The sequence below is a fragment of the Penicillium cinerascens genome (genome assembly GCF_028974065.1).
Source record: "Penicillium cinerascens strain IBT 15544 chromosome Unknown contig_5_segment0_segment0, whole genome shotgun sequence".
Lineage (NCBI taxonomy): Eukaryota > Fungi > Ascomycota > Eurotiomycetes > Eurotiales > Aspergillaceae > Penicillium > Penicillium cinerascens.
The window spans coordinates 409,840-427,484 of record NW_026695294.1 but is presented as its reverse complement, the minus strand read 5'-3'; the positions used below and the strand labels follow the sequence as shown (position 1 = coordinate 427,484).

Here is a 17,645-nt window from a genome sequence, read left to right as displayed (position 1 = left end):
GGAATGTATTGATTAATGGCTCATTTTAAAAGGCAGCTTAGTGTTCCGGATCCCTTGCGTTGAAAACAACGGCTAAGCTTTTCTCCACCGGAAGGCTTCCTTCCAGATATGTCAGACTCGGAAAGTTACATTCCGGCCTCTCCCCGCAATTCTAACGTTTAACCAGCCACACACTACGCGTTATTAAGTCCACAAACTGGTTGGCAATCACAAAGTGAAAAAAAAATTGATCCTATATCTACAGTTCGTAATAACATACATGTTCAAGTCATCAAATCCCAACAGGATGCATAAGATAATGCAACTCCCCATCAAACCGAAATCCTTGAGCAATAGCTTCAAGATCAAGATCCGATAGTTCCCAATTTAACTGCGGAGACCCCATCTCCACACCCTCGTGTAAACCTGGCTGCTCAACAGAAGCCATTGTGTCCTGTACAGCCAGTTGATCGCTAAGCCCAGTCCCACCATTCCAACCCTGCTGGTCTGCAACCTCAATCCCCAAATGAGCAATCAACTTATCAAGATTCGCCTTAGCCTTCCCAGCAGCCATATACAAATGCTGATGCTCATGCAAAACATTGCGGCAAAGCATAAGCAATTGAAACGAATTTGAGTTCCGTCCTTTCTGCGCGACGATTCGGGCGTGGATTGTTGCGCTGATGTACGTTGCGTATGAAAGCATGTACGGGGCGGTGGTTATTGAGAAGTTTTGAGAGTAGTCGCGCAGGATTTGCACGATTTGGTTTGCGGCTGTTGTACATATGTTGACGGATTCGTAGGCTGTGGTGGGGTTGGTTGGGTGGTTGTGGCCTGTGAAGAGCGGTCGCTGGGAGAGGATTGTTAGGACGTTGGAAAGGGCGCTGGTTCTAATTAGTTATATATTGCTTTTTATGGGGATATGGGTCGTACAGGAGACATAATGATTGTGGTAGGAGGACGGATTCGTTGGGGTGGAGGAGGGGGTCTAGTTGAGGTGGTAGACTTTGTCGCCATTTGCTCAGGTCGAGGTTGATGTCTTCCGATACTTTTTGGCTATGCCTTTGGCTCATGGACTGAGATTCCGAGTAAAGCTCGCAGAGTATGCGCTCTGTGATTGTAGAGAGTTCACATAGTTTCGTTAACAACGATACATTCAGTGATGGAATTGCCGATCCCTGGGATGCTGATTTGAAGGTGATATCTTGGAAAGAATCAAGCTCGTCGTACTCATCCAAGAAATTGAGGGAAGCTTTGAAGTTCATGTGGCGAAGTAGTGGAGGTCTTCCTTGGAAGAGGCATTGGATCTTATCGATCGCTAGACACCAAAATTTAGTCCAGTACCGAATGTTTGTGATTCTCATAACTTACAATATGCACCCCATAAAACCCGCTTCCGAATTTCAAGCTCCTCTGCCGACATTTTGTTGGGCGAGGGAAGAACATGGAGTCCGAGATCAATGATCATATTGAAAGCGTTCCCCGCGTACAGCCATGAGAGACTTCGCTCATCGCATCTCGAGAACAGCGAATTCGACATAATGAGTAATGCCTGCAGAGTGGTGATCTTGCTCTTGTCAAAACTATCTCGTAGCAGCTCCGTAAACCGCTGACGAAATCTCCACCCCGCCGTGGTGACATCTTCTGGATCCGAGCGAATTTCAGGCCGTGGACAGTGCTTCGAGACGGTGAAGAAGATGGCATTCAGGAGCAGTTTGGAGAAATATGGTCCGCCGCAAGCCATGTCGCGCATGAACACTGGTCGATAGATGATCTGAGCCGTGTAGAGCTGGCGGCTCCAGTAGATAGAGAGTAGATGCATTCCAATTTCGGGGTCGACTTCATCGAAGTCGAGTTTTCCAGCAGCAAAGTTGAGAGGTTCCAATTGTCCTGTGAATTGTTAATCAATGACCGTTGCCATACTTCATGTCAAGAAACCCTTACTTTGTCTTGCAGTTTCGGCAAAAAGGAGATGTCGAGTCCACTCTTCCCTGATAGGAGAGTGTAATGACTCTGCATTCTCTTCGCCAGTGCCAGAATTTGCGGTGTCATCGTAGACTGCACTGGTTGGGCCATGGTATAATGATATACTATTGCGATGATGATCGCTATCAGGAAATTCTGGATGGCTGCCCCGGCTTGAGGGATGATCAATTGGCGACGGGCCAATATTCGGAGGCAGAGAAACCGTAACCTGGCTTCCGACTGGACTGATAGCCGCCAAAGCGGGTTCGGCTTGCATCGATGGGCGATCGGGAACACCCCCATTTTGCATCCGGAGAAATTGTCGACGGAGTGACGCATTTTCTTGCTCCAACTGTGTAATTCGCTGATTCGTTGGCCTGTCATCCATCATTAGCATAAATGGCCGTAGGGTCGGGGGAACTCCGGCCGACCTTGGCTTATGTGGAGTGGCGCCATGTTGGCAATCAATGCCTTTTGCTAGGCAATTGCTACATGTAGGGCTTTGTGAATCGCATTTCAGCTCGAAATGTCATCAGCCGGATATCTTTGAATCGGGACATTTAAGCGTTACCTTCTTCTCGCGGCAGAAGAGACATGCCGCTGGCGCTCGGCTTCTTCGGATTGGCATAGTCGTGGTTGTAGAAAGCCGTCGCTTAACTTGGAAGATAAAGGGTAAGTGGCGTCATTTTGGCCACATTCAAATGATTAGTGTAGATGAAAACTTGCCCCAGAAACCTTGAGGCTGCTATCGGCTAAGATCAAGCTACTGGGTCCGCCAACGCGGGGTGGAAAATTTATTTTTGCGGCCCGAAGTTGCGTGGCCGGGGATTTCCTTTACGTGCATTGATTGGCACGACAAGAAGATGTCTCTTAGTTGCTGAACAACTCGGGTGTAAATCGTTTCTCTTTTCTTCTGTTCAAGTATGGACATCATACGAAGGTTGTGCCCAACATTTGAATATTTCATAAGCTGTAAAGTATCATGTCTACTACGATATAATTCAAAGGGCGCAAAGTTTGCATGTTGAGCATCCTCATGCGATATTTTCATAGCTTCTATCTTGCGGATCGATCTATACTGTGAACCGTTGGCGTTGGAGACTGGACAAACGAGGCCGTCAACATCCGGGTTTGAAACGGGTCGTTTCGCTTTCATGCTTCAGTGCAAATGTAATTTTTATTGAGCATACAAAGTCTCCTTATCGGAAAAGATAAAAAGATGGGAGATCGAGGGCTAGCTTTGTCAGAAAGTGGATGAATGGGATGAATGGGATGGACTAGCCCGTTCGGGCAAAAAGATCCCCATCCGCGCGAGGAGCTCAAGATCCGAGGGTCAACGAACCTGGGAATGCCTATGCGTTTTTGAAGTACTGAGCGACCAGTGTAAGATCTTGTGCGCATTCTGCAAGATTTCATAGCTCTCGAGAAGAAGCCGTGGAAAAACATCGCGTCAAGGTGCACCACCTCGTCCCCGACATTGCAATGATAGCTCCACAGCGTTATCTCGAGCTCCGGAGCTTCCCCTCACTAGGATCAAAGCCCCTCATGTCGACCCCTGGCTTCTCACTCTGCTATCAGCACATTCGCCGCTGGCCTGCCTAGTGTGGACATGATATCCGACCAGCATTTTTGACCAGGATTGAGTTGCCCTCTGCTCGACCAAACTGACTTTCATCGCGATTGTCCCCTCATGCGAAGAGGGGAACGAGTTGCTGCGATGCGGCAGTTATAAAATGAAGCAGAGCCAGTAGTCTGGGTTTCTAATCAATTTGGCATTCTACTGCCTCGCTGCAACTTGGTACTAAACACCCAGGACAATGGCGACTCCATTCACCTACCACGCCAAGGCGCAGTCCACCTTCAAGCCTCCGCTGATTGCCAATGAGAATGCTTTCTTGGGCGATGTTATCTCCAGGTATGACTGCTCTTCGCAATCAATTGAAAATCATCAAGCTGATTCTCTTCTAGTGAAAAGGATAACGCCGAGAAGCCCGTGTCTTGTGGATTCTACCGCTTGGAGAAAGGCACTCCCCTCGTCTACACATACACCTACGACGAAATGAAGATCATCCTGGAGGGCCAGTTCGAGATCTCAGACGAAACAGGCCAGAAGGTCACCGCCAGCCCCGGCGACGTGTTCTATTTCCCCAAGGGCGCTAAGATTACCTTTACAACCGAGGACTACGGTCTTGCATTCTACGTGGGTGATTCTCCCCGGTATCAAGAGATAGTACTGACCAATATCGCAGACTGGCCAACGGGCCAAGGACGCCGCTTGAATATGACATGTATTAGCGTGTACGCTAGAAGCAAATTAAATTAAATCAATGAACCAAATTTCAACAGAATATCGGTGGCCCCAACTGATCCATGGATGAGCTGCCTCCACTTGGATTGGCCCATTCCCAATCCGGTAGTTTGATTACACCGGTGGATCTGTGTTCCTTGCGATACCTCACATTTCCCTGCTTCATCTTGCTTGAGTGTCGCATACTGCCTGAGTAGTACCTTGCTTCGTGGACTACAATTGAGATAAAGCCATCCCACTATAGTCGAATAGTTTCGTAGCTCAACCCCGAAGAGACCATCGACTCGGCCAATGACGCCATAGACAGCCATCTAGTGCTTATGTGAATGCCAGTGGCTGACTGTCAGGATGGGTCCGAATGGCCTTAAACCAGTGAAAACGGAGGTGTTCAGCTGATGAAACGCACCGGTGGGTCATTCAGGAGCCGATCCTGGTCCAAGGAGATAGGATGACTTGCAGGGTGAGGAATCCCGGGCCGTGGATCAGGTTCAGCTGTGTTTATCGACCCGGTTATTCGTATCGAGAGGGCCACTTTAGAGTGCTAGCCTTGCACAGCCTGCATGACATGGGGGAGTTGCTGGGGCAACACCGCGAAGGGGTAAGGCCGGGCTGAAGTGGGATCGAACGGTGGACGGGGAAATGAAATCAAGATCGAACCGATCGGTGGAGCTGATCGACTTGCCAATTTCGCATAATAAACAGATTGTTCCTGGGACCAAGACAGGACAAAGGCTTTTTGCTTCACCCGGTCTCAGGGGTTTATTGTGGTTTGGGTCTCGGTCCTGTCTTATCAAGGGGGGAAACACGTCAACATCCCCTCTCGTCCTTTACTCCTACAACCATCCACCATGGCTGTCGATATCGCCGAAGACCGTTTGCGGTTGCCGAACCCCCCGCCTCTGCTTCATACTCGCTCGGCCAATGATGCCCTCGGTCGCCCTGCCACTCCCAATGATGGCTTCACCAGTCCCCCTCAGACCCCGCAGGGCAGTCCCAGCAAGACGCGCGCACCGCCTGGCGCGCTCGACCTGCCCAATGCCTTTGACAAGGTCATGAAGTTAACCCCCACTTCGCCTACTAAGAACACCCACAACCACTACAACCATCCCATGTTTACGGACAAACCTGGCGGGGAGGACTTCAACGAGAGTGTCATCCATCAGCGCCCCTCAAGCCCCACGCGCAAGGCCAACAAGGAGAACACGCCCCCATCAACCCGTGCGCCTAAAGACCTCCTCGGATCAAACCCGACTGCGGCCGCACTCTCGCGCCATGAGCCTTACCAGCAGCGGGATACGGATACGTCCAAGCGCCAGGTTCAGCTGCGCGGGCTGACACCGGAGGAAATAGAGAAATTGCAGCAGCCTCGCGTCAAGCGTTTGGTGAATGTGACTCAACTCTGTATGTTCCAAAAAGACAATTGCAAAAAGCCGATTAATTATGCTAACGGGACACGACAGACTTCCTCGATCACTACTTCGACCTCCTCAGCTACGTCCACAACCGTCACACCCGCCATACCCAATTCAAAGCCGCCTGTCCTGAACCCCCCGTGACCCCGGCCGAGGAGTACGAGCCTCAGTTGTTGAAATACCTCGGTCGCGAACGCGCCCATTTGCGCAAGCGTCGGACGCGTCTGCGCCAGCATGATTTCCAGATCCTAACCCAGGTCGGCCAGGGCGGTTATGGACAGGTTTACCTGGCACAGAAGAAGGACACGCGCGAAGTTTGCGCTCTAAAGGTCATGAGCAAGAAGTTACTTTTTAAGCTGGACGAGATTCGACACATTCTAACCGAACGCGACATCCTGACTGCTGCCAAGAGCGAGTGGCTCGTCAAGTTGCTGTATGCTTTCCAGGACGATAACCAAATCTACCTGGCCATGGAGTATGTCCCTGGTGGAGATTTCCGAACTCTGTTGAACAACACCGGTGTCTTGCACAACCGACACGCCCGATTCTACATCGCCGAGATGTTCAGCTGCATTGACGCACTCCATATTCTTGGGTACATTCACCGTGATCTTAAACCAGAGAACTTCCTGATCGACTCAACCGGCCACGTTAAGCTGACCGATTTCGGTTTGGCCGCCGGCATGCTGAGCCCCGGCAAGATCGAGTCGATGCGCGTCAAGCTGGAAGAAGTCGGCAATACGTCCGTCCCCTTTGGCCGTCCGATGGAACAGCGCACAATGGCCGAGCGACGACAAGGTTACCGCACCATGCGCGAACGCGAAGTCAACTACGCCAAGTCGATCGTCGGCTCACCCGACTACATGGCGCCCGAGGTGCTCAAGGGCGAACAGTATGATTTCACCGTGGACTATTGGAGTCTGGGATGCATGCTTTTCGAGGCACTCGCCGGCTACCCGCCTTTTGCAGGTGCAACAGTTGATGAGACGTGGCAGAACCTCAAGCGCTGGCAGAAGGTACTGCGCAAGCCCGTCTACGAGGATCCCAACTATTTCCTGTCTCGCCGAACATGGGATCTCATTACCAAGCTCGTTGCAGCCAAGGAGACCCGGTTCAAAAATATCCAAGAGATCCACGCTCATGACTACTTTGCCGAGGTGGATTTCAACAAGCTACGTGAACAGCGCGCACCCTTCGTGCCCGAACTCGACTCGGAGACTGATGCCGGCTACTTTGACGATTTCAGCAACGAGGCCGACATGGCCAAGTACAAGGAGGTGCATGATAAGCAGCGCGCACTGGAGGATATGGCCGACCGTGATGAAAAGATGAACAAGGGCCTGTTTGTCGGATTTACCTTCCGGTATGCACTTTCCTTCCATCTCCCTTTGGTTCGAACCTTACTAACACTTTATCTGATAGCCACCGCAAACCCGCCGTCGATACCTCAGGTCGTAACTCCCCCCGCAAGCCCATCTCCACAGACGGTTCCAACTTTGGAACCATGTTCTAGCGCGTGGAATCTGGCTTGGTCTAGATTTTCCCGCTTCTCTTCTTCACGCTGGAGCCCGCATTGCCAAGCTGGATCTTGGGTTCTGCTGCCCAGACGTCCCGCGTATTATGAGTTTAATGGCGTCCGCTTGTATTTTTTTATCTATTACCTCATGGTACTTTCAACGCGATACGTTCAATGCCACGGTTATGGTCTCTATGAGGAGGTTGAAAATTCTCTTTGTATCCGTATGATACAGAAAATAAACCCGGCCATCTGTTATGCCGGTATCAATTCACATTTATTTGGCTACCTCTTCCCCGTAAAGTCAACGTAGAGGGACGCCGGGTATGTAAAGCAGTCCCTTAGTGGGAAGGCAACTGGCGCACCATGCGCAGAATCTCCGACTCGCCATCGCCGATAACAGCACGTCCATTGATCCAGTCAACCGTCTAAATCCCTTTAATTAGCTTCATCCTCACCGAACCACACAACGGAAAGAAAGCAAAAAACATACCACGGGCCGAGTAAACCGCTCGGGATCCTCCTTGAACAACTTCAACGCATGCTCCGCGTCCTTCGCCCCCTTAATCAACTCTGCAACACCATACGTAGCCTTCTCGCCCTGGCCACCAACGCCGCTGACCGGGTTAATGTAGTCCAGGAGATTACGCAGTTGGTCCGTCGTCGGGAAGTCCGTCGACACCTCCAGGTTGAACTCGCCGCGCTGCTGCTTCGCGTGTGACGAGTGGTCCGATGCTTGGTCTTCCGTTGCGGTTTCGCCGGCGGCCGCGGAAGCTTGTTTCAGGATGTTGAGTGCCCGGGCGGAGCTGGGGATGCTCGGGCTGTGGAAGAGGGTGATCGGGTCGAGGGTTTTGCTCTGTGAGACTGGTTAGGTTTTCCATTATGAGGCAGTGGTTTGGATCAAGTGGACGTACGAAGCGGAACATCTTGATGGTGGTGGATTGAGATAGTGTGAGAAGAGGTGGTGGGATGGAAATGGGAAGTCAGAAAGTAACGGGCGAGGCTTGCAAGCTTGAAGTTCCTGGATGATGTCATCGGCTCCCGGGTCCCGATCGGGATGGCTCGGGTCAACGGTGCCAACTTTACAGGGCAGGTGTGAAACAAGGGCTATCTAATTCGCTTGGCTGTACCGAATGCAGGGTCTACTTTAGACTTTTTGTAAATCTTGGAATGCGATTCGTCAATTCATCTTATATGTACAATGCACCCAGTGATACCGGTTATAAACTATCTTCGTGATCACCACCCGAAATTTTCAACATGCAAATAGATACCCTGTGCTCCAGTTCCCTTGTGTACTGCCCGTTCATCGCTGAGATACACCACGCTGCGGCGGACGTCATCTGCTAATCCCATGGGACCGCATACCACTACCGCGCTCTCGCCCTCGGCTTTTTCGAGGACTTTGCGGATGATTGTGCGTGGATAGGGCCGGCCAGATACAAAGTTTGCCTTGGAATCCAGTGATCCCGCGGTCTTGGTGTCTGTCGTCTTCTCGGCTATTGTCTCTGGCACGACTAGCCCGGGGGACGCAGGTGACGGACCCGAGCAGGTACACGCGTCGGGGGAAATCGCATCTTCATCTTCGATTGGCTCGGTGCAGCAACATCCTCGACTGGGAAGGCATCCTTTGCCCACTCCTGCAGCTGCGGAGGACGAAGATGATTCTGTTGAAATAGAGCGGACTGAAACATGATCTGTCGCAATTGCAGTCTTTTCCTCATGCCATACGGACGATTGATCGTCAACAAGTCCCTGCGAGATCAATTGTAGTGTTTGCGGGACGGTGGGAGGTTCGAGTTTTTCGTCACATGTGATGTAAATGCTGATATCGATCTCCTTGTTGAAGTCTGGCTTGACGCGACGGCATTCGTTTATATTAGCCAGTACAGACTGCAGCTGGCTTTCGAATAAGTTGAATTGGGAGCGAGACTTAATCACCCAGACGAATCGAATCCGCTTAGTAGCTGTCAACCGTCGCATATGGGTGGATTTTCTCTGATCTTCACTCAGAATTTCTTTCTTCCACGCTGAAGCGATATCTCGCAGTAGTGGCATGGCAAATGTTGCGCCCATGCCACCGGCCATAAGCACGACGCTATCGAATTGGCATAGGCTCCTAATAGTTCCGTACGGTCCCTCGACAAAGACAGTTCGGCCGCGAGCCGTCGGTGCTGCTTCGGCGCCCAGGACTCTGCCCTTCGATGCATAGCGGAAGAATCTCCTTGTACCACCATTTTCGGCACGGATGAAGAACTCCATCTTGTTATCTTCGGGAATAGATGCAATGGTGAATGGGTGACTTTGCAGCGGGACGAGGGAGTGGCATGTCAGGAAGACATGCTGACCCGGTTGCCAGTGGATGCCGGGATTCTGGATGGTCACCTTTGTGATGTTTCCCGGCAGCGCCGTGAAAGAGGCCGAATGTGTCCAGATGGCGCTCTCGGTGCACTTGCGATGGAAGATTGATAGGTTGGCATATGCTCCCCAAGCATACCTTGCCACACGATCAAACACCAAAATACCAATGGGAATCCATACCCAGACCTTGACTTCGTTGGGAGCATGCAGCCACACAGCAACAATGAACCCGACGAACGTGACCAGGTGCTGCAGAACAAAAATCTCGTAGCTCAATCTCCGAATAGGGGCCAGGGAGGTCAGCATGATCAAGGTAAGAATACACCACGCCGCAAACCCGCGTGTTGTGAGCGGGTCATTCTTCAATTTGTAGGTGATATAGTCATAGCGGGCCCAATTGCGGAACCAAAATCCCATGTGAATAGTAGCTGTCAACCACAGAGTGCGTGAAATCCAGCGGTGGAACCAATTCAGGCGGGCATAGCTCATACCTACTAACAAGCCGATGATATTTTGTCTCCCCGCGAGCAGGAAGATTAGTGGTAGTTGACAGATGGCGATGAAGCCGGTACGGTAGCCGACATTTTCCCATTTCCACACGTTGGTGGTGTCGAGTTTGTAGAAGCAGAGAACGAGCACCACGATTAGATTGGCGAGGATGATGAGAACGGGGCCGAGTGGTGGGAAGTGGATTGTGTATTTGCCCACAGAGAGAGGGTGGATTGTTGCATAGCTCACTTCTCGGGCTGTTGCTGTGAGTGTGGCATAGATACTGAAGAAGTGTGACTTGGGCTTTGCGGGGGTGACCGAGGAATCTCGAAGTCTGCATTGATTAGGGTTGCACTGGCCGGGATATAGAGATAGAACTCACCGGTGCTGGGCCAGCACTCGATTCAGGGTATTGACCACCGCGGCGGCAGCGATAGCGCTCCCCACGATGACCCAGTACATATTCTGCAAGTAGAACAGACCCGGGACGCCGTCACCCATGGACATCGAGCCCATGGGCATATCGCCCATTGACATGGACATGATGTTCAGTCAAGGCTATTTCGCATTTCGCATTTCGCCTTTCGAGTTTCAAAGAGAACCTCGAGACCCCGAGAAATAGAAAATCAATTCAAAACCAAAACCAAAACCAGCCAAGAATTGGCATCGGAGAAAACGCCCGATCCAGAATGTGCTCACTGGCGGAAACGTCAAGTGGCAGATTCCGCCGACCCGCTTTGCTCGCAAATGCGCTCGTCTTGGCGTCTTCGATCGAGCAGGTCCTTGTATTTCCTGTTACCTTTTCTTCTTGTCTACTCTCCATCTTCATGTTTTGAACGAACTTCACCCCTAACATGGACCACTCCATGAGCCACACGAGCGGCATGAGCGGCATGAGCGGCATGAGCTCCTCCAGCTCCGGATCCGGCATGACGATGGTCTTCACCGATGCCCACACCACGCCTTTGTTTTCCTCTGCATGGGCACCCTCCTCATCAGGGGCCTATGCTGGCACTTGTATATTCCTCATTGTGCTGGCAATTATCGACCGTTGCCTCATCGCCTTCAAGGCTACTATGGAACGCCAGTGGCTGGCCACCCACCTCAAGCGCCGCTACATCGCCATCTCGGGCACGACTACAGAGGCCGGGCGCATCAACTCAGATCCAGATGCTAAAATCGCGTCCCTCGTCACAGCTCAAGGCGTGGAGGAGTCGGTTAAGATCGTGCACAGCGTCTCTGAAGGACCGATTCCTTGGCGTTTTAGCGTCGACTTGCCGCGGGCTTTGCTGTTTCTCTGCATTGCTGGTGTATCATATCTACTGTATGTGCTATACTTCATATTCTGTTATATTCGGGACTGTCACACTAACGCTTTATCTAGCATGTTAGCCGTCATGACGATGAATATCGGCTACTTCTGCTCTGTTCTTACAGGTGCTTTCATTGGTGAACTGGCCGTCGGCCGATACATCCAAAACTCCAAGCATGGGCATTAATATTATTTACGATATACGTGATTGCGTCTGTTTTCCATTGCATGAACTGGCGTTTCTCAAATTTCACTTCATTTTCAAGTCTCACGGCCGCATGCGGATGAGTCAGCCATGAGCGCAAATGAGCACATTTCCTACCCGCATCGGGTCTAGTGTAATTTAAAGCCGCGGGTAGACTGTGGGGGCCGGATTGAGGCTAATCTCGATCGGGGTAATCGATGTTGCCTTTCGGTCTTGGGCCTTGCGCGTCGTGCAATGTAGGCAACCCTTATCAAGGCCCTCCAGGGGTTTGTTGAAATCACATTTTCTAGGCCCAGCAGGTAAAAAGAATTTACCTGATTTTCCTAATGCCCGAATATAACCCTCCGTCGCGTGTTCCGTGCCCTTTACTGTCGAGGTAGTATATTGTCGAACTTGGTGCAGCTGTATATCCCGTCAAAAACTGGGAAGACCGTGCCACCAGGATATCCAACTATAAATAGATCGACTAGGACTATGATATCGATCCCTTGCTTCCCATAGTAGTAGAATGGACTTACAAGTATCACATGTGCTTGACTTCTTGGCGAAAATCGTGTTTCAGAAATATCACCATCCGGCAAGCCCACAAGCCTAGCCCCTGCTGAGCTTTTAAGCGCGTATTAGCTGCTTACGGATCTTCGAAATTTGCGAATTTCTCCCAAGGGATGCTCCGAAGTCTCCAGGAATGCAATTTCACAACAAGGACTCGACCGATCGTTTCCCCACCGGAACACGTCTACAATCAGTTAATGTATCAGAGCATCCAGGTTCTTGGGGTGTATACAGAGGGATATTTGCTTCAGGCCCCAATCTGTGATACCCAGAATTGTCATTAATTGACCTATCGAAACCTGTGCCACAATCCAACGAGTGGCTAATATTGCCTTTACGGGGTTTGAGAAGGGGTGTTGAAAATAATGGCACAGCATTGAGGTATTGCGAAGGGTGATATCCCTGAGGGCCGTAAACAAGAATGACTTCTGCAGTGACCGAGCAAGTGAGCGTGCGAATTGACTTGAAAATCAGGCTTATTTAATTGTTTACGCCTTCTGTCTGAGTAACATGTGGTTTTGATTAAGCATTCGTCTATCCTCGTCTACTGTCGTCTATAATCGCCCGTATCTCCCAGATTGTAACCTCAACCTCTTTTCCTCCATTCTTGTTCATTGCTCTACGGAGTCCGTAATCTGTTTTAGCCTGAAAGTGGCCACCCCCATTTCCAGCCTCTAATCCACGCAATAATGAACCGCAATCCACTTTTCCTCATTCTACCAAATGCTTCACTCAATTGACTTGATAACCCGTTCATTTCCATGCTCGGGTATCGTCGCCGGGATCATCTGATGAATACCATGGTAGTAGGGCTTGATGGTTGGAAAATGTCCTCTTCCAAGCCAGCGGAGACAAAAATCGAGTTTCTTGACGACCCCGAAACAGTTCGCGACAAGATATTCCGGGCAGCGTGTCCCGCACGACAAGTCACTGGAAATGGAGTCCTAGGGCTGCTTCAAGACGTTCTAATTCCCATCAGTGAGCAACGCGTGGAGAGATTGCTAGTGAAGACCGGCCTGAACGTACACGAGAAAACCGGTTCCGAACTGGACCAGCGCCCCTTCTGCAGTCCAGGGTCGCCGACTGGCACGGGTTTCACCACTTACGCTGAGGACGGGGAGGAGCAGAACTTTGCCTCGTATGAGGATATCGAAGTAGCATTCGTAGCAGGCCAGCTACGGCCAGAAGATTTGAAAAGTGCCGTGGCGGATTCTTTGAACATCCTGTTAGCTCCTATCCGAGCCACGCATACGGAGAGCGAAGAATGGCAGGAGTTGAATAGATTGGCTTATCCTGATGGGAACTGAATAATTGCAATCTTTAGAGAAGACTCTCTACTAGCTTTCTCACTATTTACCCTTCTCAACGGATTGCCGAGCGTATGACTCGTTCTCCGCATTGCGATTCTGTCGCCACTGAAGCACGTACTTTGGGGCCTGGGCCACTTTGTTCGTAATGCTTGGAATGGGTGTCCCAATAGACTCCCAGACAGGAAGTGTACCCGTCCACACTCTGCTAGTAACCTCGTCGTCCTGAAGGTCTTTCCTGTCATCAGAAGGTCCACCCTGGTTGATCTTGGCGCTGGTGCTGGCGACGTGAACCCTAAGAACAGACGTGCTCAGATTCTCGGCACGCGTGGGAGGCACGCGGGAATTGTCCCAACACCCCGGAACCAAGCCGTCCGTAATAAGACGAAGAGCCCATTCTTTCTCTTCTTCAGCCGTAACAACAGTGGCATAGCCGTGCAACACAACACTGCGGTAGTTGCAGCTATTGTTGAAGGGCGTTAACGAGAGCTTGATACCGTCAAGCAGGGTCGCGGCGATGCAGACAGGGATTCCTTCCGATTTATGATTGCCAGCTAGGCGCATGACACGCGAGGCACTGTGGCCATGAAGATATACATCGAGGGCCCCCGTAGATGGGCCATCAAATGAGCCCATGTAACCAATCATAGGAAGGGTAGTTGGAAATGGGTCATCATCTGGGTGCGTAGGCAGAAAGGAAACGTGGAGAATGGGTGACGCGTTCACGATGGAATGGACCGTCTTGAAGTCGTACTTGGCTCGTTCGCGATGGCGGTGTACTGTATTGCGTGCTTGTGGCGAATAGCATCCTTCCATCCTGGCGTCAATAGCCCCGTAAGCCTGTAGTCAGGGCGTTTATGGTGGCAAAGGGAGAGAGGCAGGAAAGAAAAAGGGACAGTAAATCCACTGTTCGGAATATTTCGAGCAAGTTAGCCGTAGCGGGGTACGCCAGGATGAAAAGCTAAGCTGTACATTAGAAGAATGAAACATTTATACGTGAGTAATAAACAGAGGACGTGACTACGTTGTCGGGAATAGGTCACAGCATTCGGCCGGTAGCCCGAATGATTATCGTGCTTTCGTGAGTATACTTGATAACGTGGGTAAGCTTCTTCTACGCTAGAATAAGAGTCCGAGCGGGCTTGAGTCGGCCGAATAAGGGTCGATAGGTGGTAGGTAAGCCGCATAAGGGTCAGATACCAATAGAATAACGATGGGCTGGGCGGGGCCGGCCGCCGGGGGAGGTGGCTCTAGCCGGCTCTCTACCACCGGGTCTAGGATTAGCACGAGTTTGTTATAGTTACCACAGTAATGGGAACTACTAATGTAGCCAGGGTCTCATTACCATCCTTGCCCGCTGAATAGGGTTTTTTGAATTTGCACTTCCTGCAATTTAATGAGAAAGAAAGACACAGGAATAAGAAGACCACCACATGAATGAATCTTGTACACTGCACCCAATGAGCCTCCGCCTCCCGAATCTACTCTAGTATATTCTCCTTGCGCATTCAGTTCTTTCTCATACAGGGTATCCCGTTTTTGCCCTCCGCGCTTGACAACTCAAGTTTCGACCGCACGACCATTGAGGTTGCCTACCACGATGAAGACCCCTAGGAATGCTGGTGCGCAGCCTGAAACTGCCAGTAATGGTAGCATAGATGGTTTCATCACCGTCATGCAGCCGTCGGTCGACAAAAAACTAGCTGCTATTGGCGCCGTTCCTTCCAAAGAGAAGCTCGAGCCAGAGATCGAATCAGCTCAAGAGCTGGAAGCAGGGCAGAAGCTCTATCTTCCGCTTGTTCTTACCTTGGCTGGAGCAGCCTTTCTCAATGCAAGTCTATGGAGATGTTAATTTGGGGAAAACTCCACATGAATTCTTGCTGACGATATAGCAGACACTCGCCGTTCAGTCAACAGTTATCATCCTGCCTAGTATCGGCCGGGACCTAAACATACCTGCTGAGCGGCAACAGTGGATCATCTCCGCCTATTACCTTACCTTTGGCTGTTTTCTGCTCCTTTGGGGTAGATTCGCAGACATCTTTGGACGTCGCTCGGTCTTCCTCATCGGGTCCGCTTGGCTCACCGTTGTTACCATTCTGGTCCCGTTCGCGCCCAATGAGATCGTCTTGGACCTGTTCCGAGGCCTACAAGGTCTGGGCGCAGCTGCCAACGTTCCTACTGCGATCGGGATCCTCGGTGCTACTTTCCAGCCCGGTAAGTATAAGAACTACGCATTTGCCATCTACTCGGCCGGGTCTTCCTGCGGATCGGTGCTAGGCAATATCTTTAGCGGTGTGATCGCGCAGTACGTTAGCTGGAAATGGATATTCTGGGCCTCCGCCGTTCTCTGTGGAATGGTCACCGTGGCCGGCCATATCTTGATCCCTCACTCAAAGGTTGAGGCTTCCCCCTGCTCCAGCCTTGTGGTCGATGTTGATTGGGTAGGCGGCACATTGGTGACTGGGGCCATACTACTCCTTAACTTTGCTCTGACAGAAGGCAACGTTGTCGGATGGACGGTGATCTGGGTTCTGGTATTGCTTCTGATTTCCCTGATTTTGTTGGCCGTGTTTATCTTGTGGATATGGTACCTTGAGAGGAAGACCGAGAGGCCTCCTCTCTTGAGGATTTCTATCTTCCACAACAGCCGTTTCAATGCCGCACAGGTCATCATGGCCACGTTTTTCGCGGCTTTCAATAACTACCTCGTCTACGCGACATACTTGTAAGATTTATATCCCCCTATCTTGGGTTTCTCGAGAGGACTGGAGATGGATAAGAGCTAACAGCTATGTTTTGCTTAGCTACCAAGACTACCTAGGACTCGGGCCACTAGACACAGCTATTCGGTTTATACCGACAGGAATTATGGGTATCGTGGGGAACATCATTGCCGCCAAACTCCTTTCTCGTGTCCCGGGGTCCTACCTCCTGGTTTTCAGCTGTAGCTGCGTGGGCATTTCCTGCCTCCTTATGGCCGTTCCCATACCGCCGTCGACTACCTACTGGGCCTACAGCTTCCCAGCCATGGTGTTGTCTACATTAGGAGCTGATATTCTTCATCCGACACTCAACCTTTTTACAGTGCAGTGCTTACCTGTAGAAGATCAGGCTCTCGGCGCGGCGCTGATCACTGCTGTCTTGCAAGTGGGCAGGGCCATTGGAATCACGATTGCAACCGTGGTGCAAATATCGGTGGAAAGGAGGGCCACAAGCCACAGGGAAGCTGAAGGTGATTCGTCCGCCTTACTGCTTGGACTTCGCGCCAGCCAATGGTTCAATTTTTCGCTTGCCGTTGCCGCATGCACTGTAGCTCTACTGTTTTTCAGGGGCAAGGAAAAGGTAGGCGCGATTCGACGGTAGTAGTCGTGGACTTCCATAACTAGGCATCTGGAAGCGAAATTAAGAAAATGAGAATAGAGCTTTGGCCAAGCTTTGAGGGTCTCGATGGTTACGTACAAACGTTTTGCTCCCTTATAATGTACTGATCAGGGTCCCTGATGTTCTCCACCTCAGCCCCAGTCCCAGCCAATTCTGTAAGTACTTACAAAAGCCCTTATTGGAAGGGAATACTTGACCCAGAAGCAAAACTTACAAATGTGGTAGAGTACACTGGGATTGGGCTTCTCATTCTTTATTGAACGCGTAAATCGAAAGGTGGATAATATTTTCGTCGCATCATAGATATACGATCCAGTCTTTACATTCCGGTAATATACTTGAAGACCTTTGCACATGTCAGCAAAGGCATTCACGCATAATAGGAGAGCAAATGGAAGGAATCAAGGACCGGCGGCAACCTGCTTCAGGTCCATGACACCCTGACGGTTAAATACATAAGACGACTTTACGGGTCCTTTCCCAGAAACCGAGCGTACCTACTGACACAGTTGCGAACTGGACACTGCTGGTTCTCGACATACGGGAAAGCCTGTCGATTCCATGACGAAGTCTTGTGCGTTTGAGGCGAACCAACAAGGGTGATCCACATACTGCTAGGTTGTCCAGTGCTAAGTGATTTATGACGCGGGCTGCATGGGAAGGTTTGCGACGCTTTCAATAGCATGTCGACCTTATTGGGGGTGGGTGAACTGGAGTAGGGAGAAGAGGTAGGGTAGACAATGTTTCACGGACCAAGACAGTGAAAGTCGTCTTGGGTTTTGCCGGAGCATCACAATGGTTTCAAAGTCGCGCATCATGAAGGCAGCATAGAAACAACCGCTGCTGGGCTACGGT

General features: G+C 50.8%; 9 protein-coding genes across 9 annotated transcripts; 5 read left to right on the top strand and 4 right to left on the bottom strand.

Annotated features, from left to right (window-relative positions):
- Positions 1-271: 271 nt before the first annotated feature.
- On the bottom strand, positions 272-2,332 carry N7498_004642 (fungal specific transcription factor domain-containing protein; the record flags this gene model as incomplete). Its single annotated transcript, XM_058451704.1, has 4 exons — positions 272-863; positions 913-1,297; positions 1,351-1,869; positions 1,924-2,332. The coding sequence occupies 4 exons, from the start codon at positions 2,330-2,332 to the stop codon at positions 272-274; spliced, it is 1,905 nt and encodes a 634-aa protein (XP_058308242.1).
- Positions 2,333-3,761: 1,429 nt separating this feature from the next.
- Positions 3,762-4,223, top strand: N7498_004641 (cupin domain-containing protein; the record flags this gene model as incomplete). Its single annotated transcript, XM_058451703.1, has 3 exons — positions 3,762-3,859; positions 3,913-4,144; positions 4,194-4,223. 3 exons carry the CDS (start codon positions 3,762-3,764, stop codon positions 4,221-4,223), a joined length of 360 nt encoding a protein of 119 aa, XP_058308241.1.
- Positions 4,224-5,100: 877 nt separating this feature from the next.
- N7498_004640 (putative serine/threonine protein kinase) lies at positions 5,101-7,177 on the top strand (the record flags this gene model as incomplete). Its single annotated transcript, XM_058451702.1, has 3 exons — positions 5,101-5,653; positions 5,713-7,027; positions 7,087-7,177. The coding sequence occupies 3 exons, from the start codon at positions 5,101-5,103 to the stop codon at positions 7,175-7,177; spliced, it is 1,959 nt and encodes a 652-aa protein (XP_058308240.1).
- Positions 7,178-7,521: 344 nt separating this feature from the next.
- N7498_004639 (uncharacterized protein) lies at positions 7,522-8,106 on the bottom strand (the record flags this gene model as incomplete). The annotated part of the gene is made up of 3 exons (XM_058451701.1): positions 7,522-7,608; positions 7,674-8,036; positions 8,095-8,106. The coding sequence occupies 3 exons, from the start codon at positions 8,104-8,106 to the stop codon at positions 7,522-7,524; spliced, it is 462 nt and encodes a 153-aa protein (XP_058308239.1).
- Positions 8,107-8,419: 313 nt separating this feature from the next.
- N7498_004638 (ferric reductase family protein) lies at positions 8,420-10,573 on the bottom strand (the record flags this gene model as incomplete). Its single annotated transcript, XM_058451700.1, has 2 exons — positions 8,420-10,364; positions 10,413-10,573. The coding sequence occupies 2 exons, from the start codon at positions 10,571-10,573 to the stop codon at positions 8,420-8,422; spliced, it is 2,106 nt and encodes a 701-aa protein (XP_058308238.1).
- Positions 10,574-10,884: 311 nt separating this feature from the next.
- N7498_004637 (copper transporter family protein) lies at positions 10,885-11,529 on the top strand (the record flags this gene model as incomplete). The annotated part of the gene is made up of 2 exons (XM_058451699.1): positions 10,885-11,354; positions 11,415-11,529. The coding sequence occupies 2 exons, from the start codon at positions 10,885-10,887 to the stop codon at positions 11,527-11,529; spliced, it is 585 nt and encodes a 194-aa protein (XP_058308237.1).
- Positions 11,530-12,860: 1,331 nt separating this feature from the next.
- N7498_004636 (tyrosyl-trna synthetase) lies at positions 12,861-13,406 on the top strand (the record flags this gene model as incomplete). The annotated part of the gene is made up of 1 exon (XM_058451698.1): positions 12,861-13,406. The coding sequence occupies one exon, from the start codon at positions 12,861-12,863 to the stop codon at positions 13,404-13,406; it is 546 nt and encodes a 181-aa protein (XP_058308236.1).
- A 42-nt stretch (positions 13,407-13,448) lies between these two features.
- Positions 13,449-14,222, bottom strand: N7498_004635 (pyridoxamine 5'-phosphate oxidase family protein; the record flags this gene model as incomplete). Its single annotated transcript, XM_058451697.1, has 1 exon — positions 13,449-14,222. One exon carries the CDS (start codon positions 14,220-14,222, stop codon positions 13,449-13,451), a length of 774 nt encoding a protein of 257 aa, XP_058308235.1.
- A 784-nt stretch (positions 14,223-15,006) lies between these two features.
- On the top strand, positions 15,007-16,772 carry N7498_004634 (uncharacterized protein; the record flags this gene model as incomplete). The annotated part of the gene is made up of 3 exons (XM_058451696.1): positions 15,007-15,204; positions 15,302-16,134; positions 16,214-16,772. The coding sequence occupies 3 exons, from the start codon at positions 15,007-15,009 to the stop codon at positions 16,770-16,772; spliced, it is 1,590 nt and encodes a 529-aa protein (XP_058308234.1).
- Positions 16,773-17,645: the final 873 nt, after the last annotated feature.